The 15,587-nt window shown below is 43.4% G+C and overlaps 2 protein-coding genes across 4 annotated transcripts in view; both read left to right on the top strand.

Moving 5' to 3' along the window:
* Positions 1-8: 8 nt before the first annotated feature.
* Positions 9-9,794, top strand: acad9 (acyl-CoA dehydrogenase family, member 9). The gene is made up of 18 exons (XM_023837500.2): positions 9-289; positions 610-703; positions 896-997; positions 1,123-1,229; positions 1,656-1,756; positions 1,966-2,044; positions 3,189-3,363; positions 3,518-3,591; positions 3,822-3,897; positions 3,981-4,051; positions 4,207-4,326; positions 5,085-5,213; positions 5,449-5,528; positions 5,637-5,763; positions 5,928-6,005; positions 7,635-7,763; positions 8,160-8,232; positions 8,473-9,794. The coding sequence occupies exons 1-18, from the start codon at positions 116-118 to the stop codon at positions 8,571-8,573; spliced, it is 1,890 nt and encodes a 629-aa protein (XP_023693268.2). The 5' UTR covers positions 9-115; the 3' UTR covers positions 8,574-9,794.
* A 1,363-nt stretch (positions 9,795-11,157) lies between these two features.
* LOC111856942 (leucine-rich repeat-containing G-protein coupled receptor 6-like) overlaps positions 11,158-15,587 on the top strand; it is a 31,485-nt gene continuing 27,055 nt past the window's right edge. The window contains exons 1-2 of one of the 3 annotated variants that reach the window (XM_072715268.1): positions 11,158-13,490; positions 13,808-14,012. In XM_072715268.1, coding sequence (XP_072571369.1) covers positions 13,825-14,012 — 188 coding nt within the window. In that variant the 5' untranslated portion in view covers positions 11,158-13,490; positions 13,808-13,824. Of the gene's footprint in view, positions 13,491-13,558; positions 14,013-15,587 lie in introns of those variants that run through there. The other 2 variants (XM_072715267.1, XM_072715266.1) reach the window with 2 other exon arrangements.

The raw sequence follows: 15,587 nt of genomic DNA on the forward strand, positions 1-15,587 counted from the left end.
ATTAGAAACGCGCTGAAACGTCATCAATGTGCGACGAAAGTGGGTGAAAGATTAAGGAAACCTTCTCTACCAGCGGAAACAATTGAACGATAGGCGTTGTTGTGATTTGTTTGCAATGAGTTTAAATAGGCTTGTTCTTTTTTCCAAATCAGTAAGATGTAAAAATTTACTGACACCCCTAATCGGACAGTTTAGGAGTGTCACTACAATTCAGTCGCAGCGGTCATTTAGGACTTACGCACGCAATCTTGTCTATGCTAAAGACTTGTTTCTTGGCAAAGTAAACAAGGTAAGTTTAGCCACTTTGCATTTTATCCTTTATTTTTGGATAGTGATATTGATATTATTTTGGGTATTGTTTTAATGCAGTAAAGGTAATATTTAAATTGAAGTGTTTTACACTTTTATCTGACACTTAGATTTTCAAGTGCGGTGCCCTAAGTTTCACAGTTCAAGTCTTACTATTTATGGCATTTCTGTGCATAACTGTCATTGAGGGTTGCGGTAATTAAACTATAATACATAATCAATTTAGAGAAGTTTGTAATATCTACAGTTGACAACGCAATTGTAATGTATATCAAATGCCATCTACACATTCTTGTGTAGGCAGAAGTTTTTCCTTATCCAGAAATTGATAAAGAAGAGCTTGAGGAGATCAAACAATTTGTGGGTCCTGTGGAGAAGTTCTTTAACGAGGATGGTAAGCTAAAACTAAGGGAATGCTTGACTAGGTTCACCCTGTCTAACTGTTTAAATTAATTTATTTATTTGAAAGTGATTTCTTCAGTATCTAAACTCATTTAATGACCATGACTTTTGAATTCTGGTGGTCAGATCAATATTTGCTTTCAGGTTACTCTTACTGGTGTTTGAAGAGCTTGTTCTCTTTCAGTTGACTCAAAGCGGATCGATCATGAAGCCAAGATTCCGTCGGAAACCCTGAATGGGCTGAAGGAGTTGGGGCTCTTTGGGATGCAGGTGCCCGAGGAATATGGTGCGGACATGTTACTGTCATGAGTCAGCATTAACCTGGTTATCCTTGCCCATACATTTATTTCATTGCTATAAAGCATCTTGAGAGCTTCCTACACATAATAATTGATACTTGTGTGTTTCTAGGTGGACTTGGCTTATCAAATACCATGTATGCCCGTCTGGGTGAGATTATATCTTTGGATGGCTCCATCGCTGTCACTCTGGCCGCTCATCAAGCTATCGGCCTAAAGGTAAGTGTTCTGATAGCCGGCGTGTTTATGCCAGGGGTCTCCAACTCCAGTCCTGGAGAGCAGCCACCCAGTAAGTTTTCTATCCTGTCTGGCTTCGGATGAGCCACGTCTGTTCCTGGTATTTACCTGAGAACAGCTGTGTCTCATCAGAAACCAGGTAGGATGGAAAACCTGCTGGACAGTAGCTCCTCAGGAGAGCCCTGATTTATACTCATCATAAACATAAAAGGACCTTCGTAGTTCACCACTGCAGCAGTGTAAATTACCAGTTTCTATCAGACTTAACCATTATACCATCTTTGACACTGTTGTGCAGGGATTGCTTGTGATAAGCATGAAATAAAGGTTACATGATCCTTACGTGCATTTTCCAAAACTCCAGTGATACCAGGGGTTAAGAACTGAAGGCACTTCTTTCTTTATAAGGGGATCCTGATTGCTGGGAATGAGCAGCAGAAGGCGAAGTACCTGCCGAAGTTGGCAGCAGGGCAACATGTGGCAGCTTTCTGTCTGACGGAGCCGGGGAGGTACAGGCACCTCCTGCACCCTTAAGTGACACACTGCAGCTCCTCTTCCCCCGCCATTTACCTCCCAGCCTGACCCACACGTCTCTGCTTGGGATGCCTTTAGCAAGGCACCGATCAGAAAGACAGCCAGTGACCCGCTCCTGTGCTTCCACCCTTCCAAGGTGAAAGCTGTGGTGTAACTCACTACTTGTTCCTCACTCGTGTTTCAGTGGTAGTGATGCTGCATCCATCCAGACACGAGCTACACTGACTGAGGATGGGAAGCATTTCCTGATCAATGGATCCAAGGTGATGGCCGTCTGTTTGCTGATCCAGGACGGGGTCGTGGGTGGAAGGGAGAGTATGGGACAACAGGCAGTCCGTTGCAGGGTGCACACCTGCTCAAAGTTGCTCAGCGTGGGGAAATTTGGAGATGCTACTCAAATGCAGATCATTGCATTGCAGGGAAACAGATTGCACACACGCAAGCTGCACAGCACACAGAGATCAGTCAGACTTCTCACACACGCATGTTACATGCATTCACACGTGACAAATGTTAACAGAAGGGGGAGAAGCTATGAATATGTTATTAATATGAGATGTGGAAGTATATTTCTGTGCTTTTGTATATAATTAGAATGTATATTGTTGTAATCTGTATAACAGCTGAAATATTGCACTGCAAGATATTGCACAATGAGGCCAGGGTTTCTGTTAATGTAATAGGACATACAAATGCAAAAGTGTAAATGGAAACATAAATATGAACATAGATGTATGTAAACATAGATATAAATATGAAACTGACAGTGCAGAGTTCTGTAGATACAACTGTAAGTGCTGTGATGTAGAGGGTCACACAGTTCACAAAAACAGACTGTGTCATTGTTTGGCAGTGTGGGGACCATTTGTTTCTATGGGGGAAAAACCCAAATCCCAACAATAAAAACCTTAATCCCTACCCAGCCCTTACCTTAACCATAAGTAACTAAACAGAATCCAAGACTTTTTGTTTTTCTAGATTTTTGGGTATAACAGGTTTTTTTTAATCAAATTGCAAGACATTTGGTCCCCCAATATAATACATACATGACCCCCCACACACACACAGGCAGGATTACAGCCCCTGGAGGTGTGAGACCACAGTGCTACACACTGAGCCACCATACTGCCTGGTGACAACCATGTGGAAATGAAAATATCTCATCTGACACTATGCAGGGTTCTGGCTGCAGTCCATCTGCTGCTGTTAATTCCAGAATAAACTCTCAATGTCTGATCTGTCACTTTGTAAAATCTGAGAAACATTGTGTGTTCACTGTGCCATTTTGCATATAAAATAAAGATTGCTGGTTTGGTCGTTAGTGTAAGTACAGGCAGCTGGTTTTAAAATGCGTGAAATGTTCTTGCCCTTCAACTTCCGTGGCCTTTTATCCTGCTCTTTCTCCAGATCTGGATTTCTAATGGAGGACTGGCAGATATTTTCACAGTTTTTGCTCGAACTGAGGTTGTTGACAAAGATGGGCAGAAGAAGAACAAAATCACAGCGTTCATTGTGGAGAGGGAGTTTGGGGGGGTCACCAATGGCGCCCCTGAAGACAAGCTGGGCATCAGGGGCTCCAACAGTAAGGGGGCATTCAAACCTGCTTTTCAGATAAATCAATAAATATTATTAGTTATTAGGAAGTTGTACGATCTGGACAGAGTTATTCTGTGCTGTTCTGTAAGGGTTAGACCGGGCTGGTGTGAATCACTAGTATGTGATGTTTTTCTTTCTAGCCTGCGAAGTGGTGTTTGATAACACCAAGGTGCCAATCGAGAACGTAATCGGAGAAGTTGGTGGTGGATTTAAGGTAATCCGGGATGCATGAGCTTTAAATATGGCCGGTAATCTCCCACTCCTTGATTTTTCCAAAAAGGCAATCTGTAGGAGGGAGAGTCTTAGTCTTGAAGATTCTTATTTTTGATCTTAATAGAGGCACACATTTTGCGGTGCCCTGTTTGTTAGAGCTGCTGCTGCATTTGATGTTTTTTGTTTTGTGCAGCTGTTGTGTTTCATGATGCATGTGCTCACCTTGTGCAGGTGGCAATGAATATCTTGAACAGTGGACGGTTCAGTATGGGCGGTGCCTGTGCTGGCATGATCAAGAAGCTGATAGGTGCGTTGGCTGGTCACATGGTGGGGGGAGGGTTGCCATGTCTGAACGGGGGATGGAGTATAACAACTTCTACTGCTTTTTAGAGCTAACGTCAGAGTATGCTGGGACAAGAAAGCAATTCAACAAGAGCCTCAGTGAGTTTGGAATGATCCAAGTATGACATTAATTATTTTTACTATTATTATACTTTTTATTGCTGCTGTTGTTTACACTAAAAATAGCACTTTTTGTGTGGAGCATGCACACTGTACCCCTGCGTGTTTGGGATCGCTGTGACTCAGGCTACCGCCTCTTCCTGTGCTGGAACAGGAGAAGTTTGCCACCATGGCACTAAACGCCTTCGTGATGGAGAGCATGGCCTATCTGACCGCCGGCATGATGGACCGGCCCGGCATGCCGGACTGCTCTGTGGAAGCGGCCATGGTGAAGGTGAGCGAAGTTCAGAAAGTGCTGAGTCAGAGTAGCTGACTAGGCAAAGCTCGGAGCTGGATAGGGACTATAGTACCATCAGACACAACATATAGGTCCGGAAAAAATTAAGAGACCAGTTTATATATTTTTTTAATTTGCATTTTTTAATCCTGGTTCTGCTGGCAGAAGGCTACATTGCAAGGCAGGCTGCTTCCAGGCTTAAGGTTACTAAGACAGCAGAACACAAGAACAAGTTGAAGCAGGAGACCGTGGGAATGATCAGAAACTAGATAGGTGGAGGGTGGAAGCAACTTTCTAAAGCCAGAGATGACCGTCAACTTATCCGGCAGTGCCTCGTAAATCAGAGGATGACCTCAAGTGACCTTCAAAAAGAATGAGAATCATTAAATGCAGGTGGGAAGTGCTCTGCTAGGACTGTTCTAGAAACAGGACTGAAGTTTCATAATCAAGGAAGAAGCCAGGCTGGAGTTGGCAAAAAAATAAAAAATTTATGCAGGCACCGATAAATTGAGAAATGAGTGAAACTAAAAATTTTGCTGTGGTCTCTTAATTTTTTCCCGATCTGTGTATTTGATATTGTTATACTTTAAGCTACACAGCGTGGAAAGTGAGACTGAAGGTCGCAGGAATGCTCAGTTGTTGTTCTGCTCAGTTCTTGTTCTGCTGTGGTTGAGCCCATCCTGCTTGCTGGTGTTAGATGATCGAAGACGCGGCAGCCTGCAGGGGGGGCGCCATTGATCAGTGTCTCCGTGCAGGTGTTCAGCTCTGAGGGGGCGTGGATATGCGTCAGCGAGGCCCTGCAGGTGCTCGGGGGCCTGGGCTATGTCAAGAACTACCCATTCGAGCGCTTCCTCAGGGACTGCCGGATTCTGCTCATCTTCGAGGTATTTCTCCTCAGTGATGCCCGCCGACGATTGGTCAGGTTGTTGGAGGCCAAGCTGTGTTGTCCCATTTGACCCATTTGAGAGGGCATCTGTCTTGTGTGCAGCCCAAACCTCAACGGTATGGGGTTCCGTAAATGTTGCATAAAAAACGCATGATGGTTTGTGGTTTTCTGAAGAGGCATACAAAAACGTGACAGAAAAGTAATTGTTTTTAATGGAATGTACTTCCTGTCAGGGAACCAATGAAATACTGAGGATGTACATCGCTCTCACTGGAATGCAGTATGCTGGAAAAATACTGACCGGGAAGATTAAGTAAGACTGAGAATCTGCCAGATCGTAAATGAGCGCTGTAGCACTTTTTTTGCATCGGTAGGAGAGTAGAGGCTGATTCAAGTGTGATTTACTGCCTGACACATGCAGGGAGATGAAGAAAGGGAACGTAGGTGTGGTCCTGCAGATGCTGGGGAAGAAGGTGCGAGAGTCGGTGAGCAGTACGGTGGACCTGGGCCTGACCGGGAATGACGGCGTGGTACACCCCAGCCTGGCGGTACGCTCACGCTCCTCTTTCTCTGTGTCTTAATTTACCCATAAGCTCCCTGTGGTGACTTATGCAGTAGAACTGCAGATCTTTGTACTGAAGCAGCATGTTGTGGACCTCTGACACTGTGCATACCCAGCATTACAGCCTCCTGTCCCCCCCCCGTCCCCCAGGACAGTGCAAAGAAGTTTGAAGAGAACGTGTACTACTTTGGCACCACCGTTGAAAGCTTGCTTTACAGATACGGAAAGGTAAGTGCTCTGAAGAGAACTCAAAAGTAGATGTTCCTTGGTGTGGGGCTCAGCGGGTTAAGGTGCGGATGGGTGGGTGGATGGATGGTTTAATTTGACTAACTCATGATTTCATGTAAGCATAGGGTATATATCCATCCATCCATTTTCTGTACCTTTTTCACAGAGAAATGACACTCTGCTACATGTGTTACCTTCACTTGCGTTTATGGTTCATTTACAAACAAATGCAACAATTAGTGTAGCCTAACAGCACCTACGAATCCTTCCGTTCCTGCAGGTTATGCCCATAAGTTCAACAGCTGGCCAGGGGTTTGTTTCCCCCCAACCCCCCACTTTGAGTGACATTCACTAGGGCCTCTGCTGTTGTAACCATCCTGTCACTTCAACAGGTGACAACCATCTGTAAAAATGTTCTGGGTATTTTTGATCATGAACCTATTTCACGTCTGAAGCTTTTTGATCAAAAACTAATTTTTTCAGGTATGTGATTTTCCCTTGGAGCGAATGGATTAAGTTTTTCCGTTTACGAGTTGAAGATTTCAGAAGAAGGAAATTGTAGCGTAAGAGAGAAGCTGAAGACTTACACAGTCAGTGGACGGTTTATTAAGTTTACCTGCTTGCTGATGCAAACAGCGAATCATGTGGCTGCAGCTCATTATATACAGCATATACCGACAGGGTCAAGGGTGTCACTGACTGCGGCTAGTATTCAGTTTTGGTGTGATTGTTGATGCCAGACATGGTCTTACTGAGATGTTGACACACTGAAGTCTAGATTTTACAGAGACTAAACAAACAAAAAAGCACACAGGCTGGGGGGCGGGGGGGGGGCATTTGCCTGAAAAACATTGTTAATGAGAGCATGTGGCTCAGTGGGCTAAGCCTGTGTGTCTGTGATCAGAAGGTCGCCGGTTCGAACCCAGCCTCGGCATGTCTGCGGGTCCTTGAGCAAGGCCATTAACCCCCAGCTCCCTGGACATCACACCAGGTGGCTGCCTTTCTCAGACAGCTTACTCTACAAAGAGCAGGTTTGGGGGGGTGTAAAGAGAATATATATGGGTATTCTATTGACCCCTAAGGAAATTTGGGCATCCAGTAGCTTACATGCAAAAGAGCACAATGTAAAATAATAATAATAAGAAGAAGAATACAATAAGACTAAGAATACAAACAATAATAATGATATAACAAATAACGATAATATTAATGATGAAAGGTAAAGTAGTAAGAATACTAATCACCGCAGTCATTGTGGTTCACCACAGTATTTTCCAGTGGAGATAGTGGTACTATGAGTGCAAGAAAGATAAATTACTGCATTTTGTAAATACTATACAGTAATGCTTATAAATTGTAGCTAAATATGCAATTAAATTGTGTTTGTGGTTTGTATTCTGAATATAAACTGCAGATGTACAGAAGTCAGGTGGCCATCGTAAGGTATGACATGGAGTATTTCAGGAAGTGTCACGCTTCTAGGGCATCACATCCCCTGGTGAATAGGAGATGGGGGTACACATCTCCCAGGGCCGTCTGCTATCGAGGGGAAGACCTGTGACGAGATTAATTACTCTCTCCAGATTGCAAGTGCGGGGAAATTACAGAATCTGTCGCGTTTGTTTCCAGACGATTGTGGACGAGCAGCTGGTTCTGAAGAGAGTAGCAGATGTGCTTATTAACCTCTACGCCATGACAGCTGTCCTGTCACGTGCCAGTCGGTCCATCAGCATCGGCCTCCGCAACCACGACCACGAGGTACCGGGCTACAGCTCTCACTCACTTCGGCATTAGGCAGATCCTATAATTACCTTGAATAAGAATGAGTATTTTTGTATAACGATTCACAATATTGTATCGCTATCATTAGCAAGTGATGCCCCCCCCCTTGTTTGGAATTGAATAAGCATGCATCGTGGTCTCCCTTCTGGAAACTTCCTCATAGTTTGCGACGATATGGCAGGGAATTGATACAGCAGGTGAAGCCGGAGTCATTGCAGGGAAAGTTTTAAAACTGCAGCTGAGCTCACTGCAGCATTTGTCATTTACGGTCCATGTAACTTATTTTCTCCAACTCGTTTGTAGGTTTGCCCTCCTAAGCTCTTTTAGTAAAAAACTGGCACGATTGCACTGTTTTTCCTTCATGCATTTCAGGTGCTTCTTGCAAACACGTTCTGCTCTGACGCTTACTTCAAAAACAACTTCCTGATGGCTCAGCTTCAGAAGAGTAAGTGTAATGCGGCCGATGTTGTTGAAGCTGTTTTCATGGTGGGGGAGTTCGGCTGAACGTGGCTACATTTATACCCCTGAGCTCGCCAGCCGTCAGCTGCTGCTGTCAGTTTTTTAAAAAACACCCGCATGTGATATTAACAGCTATTTTTATGACATTAATGCAATCTGCTTGTAAATATGAGCACAAGTAACAACAATACACCAGAAGCACATCAATACAATGTCTGTCTTTCAGATGCTCCAGAGAACAATGATGACAGCATGAAGAAGATTGCCAAGGAGGTCCTGGAAAAGAGGGCATACATCTGCTCCCATCCTCTTGAAAGAACCTTCTGATGTCTCCCCTGTGGACAGTAACCCCAATGAATCTCCTATGTGATTGTTCAGTGATTTCCGTCCATGAGTTTCACTGCTTGAATGTATTTCGTCGTAGGGACGTTGAAGCCCTGTAGATATATAACAGACTCTGACGCTAAATTTAAAATGTTAATTAAATGCACAGTTTGTTAAAACACACTATAAAGTGCCTATTAAGGGTGGGTAACTGTTTTAGACCATGAATAATTAACTAGAAGCATTTATTTTGGTTAATGCATCTGTGGACAGGGGTGCAGTAGATCGATTGGTGCTGTAGACTCAATTCCTTGAACTGATGGGTGTTATTCAAAGGAGCTTTTGTAGCTGCCTTTGCCCAAACACCAAGGGTAGGAGGGTCAGGGGCTCTGACTCTGGGACTCTGACTCTGGGACTCTGACTCTGGGACTCTGACTCTGGGACTCTGACTCTGGGACTCTGACTCTGGGACTCTGACTCTGGGACTGTGTCTGAATTCAGGGGCTACAACCTTCATGCGCTGTGTCCTTCGATGGTTCTCTAAAAATCCATGCAGCCAATCTTGGGATATGGTTGGTTGAGAAAGATCAATCGGTGCCTCTTTCATGACTTGGGAGAAGACATAGAGGCCAATAAGCTCCATGTGGGCGATGTGAGGTTCCTTCCCTTGGGAGCACCAGATACACTTCTACACGTGCCTCTTCCTGCTGACCATCAACCAGAGCTGCACTCACTCCCTGCTAGTGATTTTGCTGTCAACTTCTGCCCATGTAATCAGAGTTCCTACCTGGTGTGCGTCTCACACACCGGCCTGCAGGGGGCATGGTGATTAGGGAGCTGCTGTCAGTGGTGCAAGTTCTGGATAGTGTCCCTGAGCAAGACTTTGGAAATAATTGAGACTTGGGTGCAGGTAAAAGTAAAATGGATAAGTTTTTATTTAGCATTCATACAATAATGCCACTTGTTAAACAACCCAGAACTCCACAGCAGGAGCGAACCTTTGATGTAAGGTAATTATAAACGCGGAAGAATACAGATTCCTGATAAAAGCTGTCCCTAAAAGATGAGTTTGCAAAAGTACAAAGGGAGTTTGAAAGATGTGACCGATCTCTGTGAGTTCAGTTATAATTAGTGGAACCTGCTTGGACATAATTTGACTTACTGCTGTCTAACTCCAAAGTTGTCTTATTTATAAATGGTAACAATAAAATCTGAAATAATGAACTCACTCTCTCTGGGTTCCTGACATGGAAATGATACACAGCAAAATAACAGCATTATTTGTGAACAAAGTGGAAAATTAGGTAGTTAAACTGGACTTACTGAGAATTCTTGTAATAAAGATTCACATTGATTTCTCTCTGTAGGCTCTGAAGTTGCTGGCAAGGCTTCTGTTACTTTAATGAAAGTCAGTGCTGGGTGGCGGAACCTGTCAGGCAAACGAAGTGAGGTCCTGAATATGGGAGAAGTCGTTCTGTAAATTGACTTGCCTTGCATTTATGGCAGAGGCCCCATAGCGTCCAAGTTCATCATTGGTGTCAGGTAATCAGACCTGCCGACAGAGAGGGCCGAGGGCGACCGGGCCGATTTCCTTACCCAGCACCCTGTCGGAAGACAGAATCTGCACATTTCTATATTTAATATAGTGGCACTCTGCACCCCTGAATAATTGCAGCATCCTCATATTGAGGAAAAGCTATTAAAATGGGGGTCCATTTGTAATTCCAGGTTTGCACACATATGCAGGGACATTTAGACCGTATGCTGTGTGCAGCTGTTTGCCTCCAGATGTTGGTACAAAATTTACCTTTATTCCTTAAAGGACTGATCTTTTGTGTAGGGCCAGGTTTACAATCTGCATTATATCCTCAATCTTCCAACTGCCTATTCAGTACAGGGCTGCGGGGGGGCTTAAGGCCCATCCAGTGCATCGCGGTTCACTGCAGGACACACACTCACAGATAATCACACACACTAGGTGATTCAGAGACACCAGTTCACCTAAATATCTTTGGACGAAACAAGTACCGCAGTATACCAAGGTATGTACCATGGGATTTTTAAGTAACTAGATCCCACTGTGGCAACTTTGCAGTGATTCTTGAAAACATGGTGCAGTTAGGTTGTGAACAAGGTTGTGAACAAAGGTATTAGCATTAGCAAATTCACAATAACTTTGGTATTATTTGATTCATATACAGTGGTACCTCAGTTCTCAAACTCATTAGAACTCAAATTTCTTAAAAGTCAAACCAACCAGTTTTTTACCTAGAACTCGATCTGAATCTCAGAAGTCAAACCGTGAACCAACCTAAGATAACTTGTATGCGTGGGGAAATGAGTCACGCGGTACGTTTCTCAGCGGAAACAAAGGGTAATGCTTCAGTCTCAGCCTCGCATTTGCTGTGATAGCATCGTGCATGTTTACACTAGCTTAATACATATATTTAGACAGTAAAAATACATTTAGACAATGATAGACAGTAACAGTAATTATTATATGATAAAATACATTTAAAAATAAAGATTTCTTCTTAATTATTTAAATCTTAATAATAAACCATTAATACGTTTAATTATAATAATAATGTTGTGCCCAGCGGGGACGGAACAGAGACAAAGGCGCAGACGTCAGGGTATTGGGGAATACGGGGTTTAATTACAGGTAAGGCAGGCAAAACGCAGACAGACAATACAATGACCGAACTGGGGAAAAACTGAAACGCGGACTAAATACAGAGGACTAATGACAACAACCAGAAACAGCTGATCACACGGGGATTCCACACGGGGTTAACGAGGGGGTGTGGCACACGGGAGGAGCGGACGATCGGGGCAGGACACATTTTTTTAACTTTACATATTGTTTGGATACATTTATTTTCTACTTTACAAATTACTGTTTTGATAAATGTGCTTAGATGTGTTTAGTATAGTATATGCTCTTCTTGTTTTATCCGGTTCATTTTGTGTTTAAATGCTAAAAACAAAAAAAACATATTTAGGTGTAATTTTTTTGGGGCTGGGAACCAATTAATTGGTTTTTCATTATTTCTTATGGGGAAAATTCGATCAGAACTTGAACTTTTTAGGATTCGATCCGGAGTTCTGAACGGATTAAGTTCGAGTTCTGAGGTACCACTGTACTTCGTAGTGTGTCTGTGTGTGCGCGGATGTGAAAAAAATGTAGAAATTTGCTAAAAAGCATAGATCATAAAAAATAGATGTGTCCTGTATATACTATATTTATGTATGTGTAGAATATATATTGCACACATTCGTTCTGGTACATTACAGGCTTCCAAGCAGCCATTATTTATCCAAGCTACACTTTTTTATGCACTTGTGTACAAAGACTCCACAGATACCATGGTGTCTGAAATGGTTAACGAGCAGCTTGTGTCTGTCTTATACGCGCAATATTCAGTCTACACATCATAAATGGTGTCTGTGTTGGTCAGCTGAGATACCTGATTTTTAAAAAATATCTGTCCGTTATATAATATCACAGTGCAGGAATTACACAAATAACAGAGCACTCAAATAAACATCTGAATAAAAAATAAATCGTAATGACAAAAATACTCATGTAGAAAAAATACGTTGCAAGTGACATTGCAGATTTATTTTTGGTCATTTATAAAAATGTTTGAAAGGGACAGACACGCATGGTGATGATGGCCCGGTTAAGGCTGTCATTCCATTCATATAGCTTTCTTTGAATTAAAGCCGGTCGGGGTATTTTAGTGATGCTTGTCAGCACTGTGTCACATGACAATGCAACACTGGAAATAGTGTGACCTGCAGTACTTAAAATGGCCATCAGATGGCAGACCTGAAACTAGGAATAGGACTGCACTGAAAAGATGAGCGATGTTACTAATCTTTCTTTCTGGGCATTTTAACCCCAATTTAGTAGGGAGTACAAAAGACCTTAGTTTAAAAAAAAGGGAAAGATTTATGTCTTACAGGCAGTACTTCATAATCTGATATTGCACTTAATTTTCATTTTCATGACAGTGCTGTACTGTAAGTGCTTTCATTGCTGTTTATGTTGTTTTATGTCCCAAATATGGCAACAGAAATTCCAACTTCTTAAAAATACTTGGCTAAGCTGCATGTGATTTTTGTTACTGAGACATAGTGCATGGTTTTCTTTTAACTTGACAAGAAGGAGGTATCTTTAAGTTGTTAATGTTTATTTAGGTTACTTTATGCTGTACTCGGGTCACTGATGACCCGTCAGGATTTTAGATGTACGACTTCTCTCTTGTCTGTGGCCTTCTGGCTGTCTTTGCTGGTATGGGGAACGAGGAGCCAATGGCAGAAGTCAAAAACTGCTGCAGAAATAAGACACTACCCAGCCTGGCCAGGGGTGGAGCTGTGGAGCAATAAGAGTAGAATATAAATACACATCATGTGCAAATAACATAATATACAACACAAACAGAATATAAGCAGTATTATCATTGACATTAATCTTGGTTAACTGTGAGTCATTGCAAAAGCATCTCTGCGGCATCAATAGCACAGGCGACAGGTGAGTTAAGGTCTGTTTGGCTATTCGGCGGCAGATTAGAAGCAAGAATTAAGCTACTACCCTGTGTCAGAAAAGAATAAGACATCATGCATTTCTGCTAACGCACTTTTTTATTTCTTAGTTTTATCCCCAATGAAACACAACTGGATTTTCCAGAAGATGTAATGAGGACTCGAGGAGGGTGCTCTCTTCTTGGCAGCCGTTGGCCCATAAGTTAGTCGCTGGACATGGGTTTCAGTTTCCCATGGAAAGAGAGCCCCGTAATCCTGCAGTCATCATCTAGGCCCCATTGAAAAAGCTAGGGTGAGAGGGGCTCCTCTCTGACCAATCATAAGCCAGCCTCCTCTGGCACACGGGCGCAACACTGCTCTCTGCTTTAGGTAAGTATCATTCAAGTGGGGGTGGGAGGAGAGTGGGGGGCAGAGGCGGGCCTGCAGCAGTGGGGTAGAGGCAGCAGGGCTGGAACTCTGAGAAGAGAGAGAGAAAAATATACATCATCTCCTCAAATATAACGAAGCAGAGGCACAGAGACCAAAAGGTCCATTACGCTTCTCCAGGTCATCTGGCTTTCCAGGTATCTCACCTCAGCCATTCTCCTGCTCCTCCTCTTCCTCTCGCTGCCAGTTGTTCAGTCACACCTTCAGCTCTCAGAGTTCATGCTCTTCCAGTTTATCTTTCCATCATGTTCTCCTTACAGCTGGAGAACATAGAAGAATGAGGGACCTGCTCTGTGTCTGTCTGCTGCTTCAGCTCCCCGGTACCATTCCAACACGGGCCCCTGCGTCGCACCCCTGCCTGCCAGTGTGCTGGTGCAGGGAGGATGGATCTCTGCTGCAGGTGGACTGCTCTGAGCGCGCTCTGACACTGGTGCCACTGGGCCTCAGTCCCTACACCTCCTACCTGTGAGTATCCAGGCACCAATGCCTGGCAATGCCAGTATTTCAGATGTTCTAGCTTGATGTGCTAATTGTTTGCTTTACCTGTTTTGCATAGAAATTTTCATCATGTGACGTTGCAAGTATAACTCAGGCAATAATTAATAGATTTAGGTTTAGCGCTTAAGAGTTGCCAGACTTGGCTTTTCAGTTTGACTAATGCTGCCTTTTGCTTGGTCTGCTGCTTGTGCGTGACAGATGATGGAGGAGAAGATGTATTTTGAAGGATAGGAGACACAGCTGAACTTCACACTTGTCTGTAATAGCTGACACACAGCCCAGATTAACAAATTAGGTCCTTGCATGAATTTTTTATTTTTAATTTTTTTTTTTTAAACATACTGCAGTTTTTTTTTGGTTTTTGGCCTAAAGCGAAACTGGTCATTTCAGTTTTTGGATGGAGTGAAATTTCCTTTTAGGTGTGAGTTTGAGCCTACAGGTTAGCGTTCAGTCTATAGAAATTTGCTTATTCTGGTGAACTGGGGAGGTTAAAATGTTTTTTAAATGATTTAATTCACAGTGTAACAATCCTGCCTGATACTGAATCCTGTTGAGTTCCCAGCACGAGTCGGAATAGCTTCAAACTGGTGGAAATCTCAGACATTAAGAAGCACGGGCTAGCAGTTGTCGCTCATGCTGTGTGTTCAGGCTGACAGTCTCTACATCTGCTAGAGAAACAGCCCTAAAAAGGAAGAAGGGCATCTGTGAATGCGGCACCCTGGTGAGCTCTCTGCTGGCAGCCTGCCTGCCATGTCATACACACCCGCTGGAGGGTGCAGGCACTGCAGTTAATGAGCTCACTGTGAAATGCGGGGTGGTAGAGCAGCTAATCTGTCATGGCTCCACTAAGTCCCCAAACCCCATGCAGGTGTTGGGCAGTTCGTGCTCTCATCAGGGGTTGGGGGGAGGGGGGGGGGGGCAGGGCAAATTTAAGGCAGAGTTGACAGTGTTGAACAACTTCTGCGCATGTATGATTTCTGGATACAGCTAGAACCTCAGCTGATTGTGGGGGGGGGGGGGTCTAAGGCTCAGAAGCACAGGATCAGAGATAATTAGGACTTCAACACCTCATGTTTCATTCTACACGCTACATGTTCTGTGCATGCGTCACATGTCACGGTTATGGTATATTTCTGCATCATGCTGCTGTTTGACTGATAATAGGTCAGTCAGACAGAACTGTGGTTTTATACTACAAAGTAATCCTGGGTGATGATAATGAAAGGTAACAACAGCCTGGCTCATTGTGGGGACAAGAGATTGGACCTCAGATGAGACACGATGTTTTTAACATCTCATCTGCATCTTTAGGAAGATGTTTATGATTCAGGTCTTGGCTGTAGCTAGAACACACATTGCAAAACAGTCATTTCCTTGGCTGATATTAAATGCATAGTAACATAGTCACCATTAAGGCAAGATAGTGGGGCACAAGCTGTAAACAGGCATTAATAAACTTTACTGGAGTCTGCAAAGACATAGATTGAACAGTTCCCTTTAAAATAGTCTTAGGAAAGCAAATAAAAGTGTGCTAGTTTACCT

The sequence above is a fragment of the Paramormyrops kingsleyae genome, chromosome 8 (assembly GCF_048594095.1).
Source record: "Paramormyrops kingsleyae isolate MSU_618 chromosome 8, PKINGS_0.4, whole genome shotgun sequence".
Taxonomy (NCBI): domain Eukaryota; kingdom Metazoa; phylum Chordata; class Actinopteri; order Osteoglossiformes; family Mormyridae; genus Paramormyrops; species Paramormyrops kingsleyae.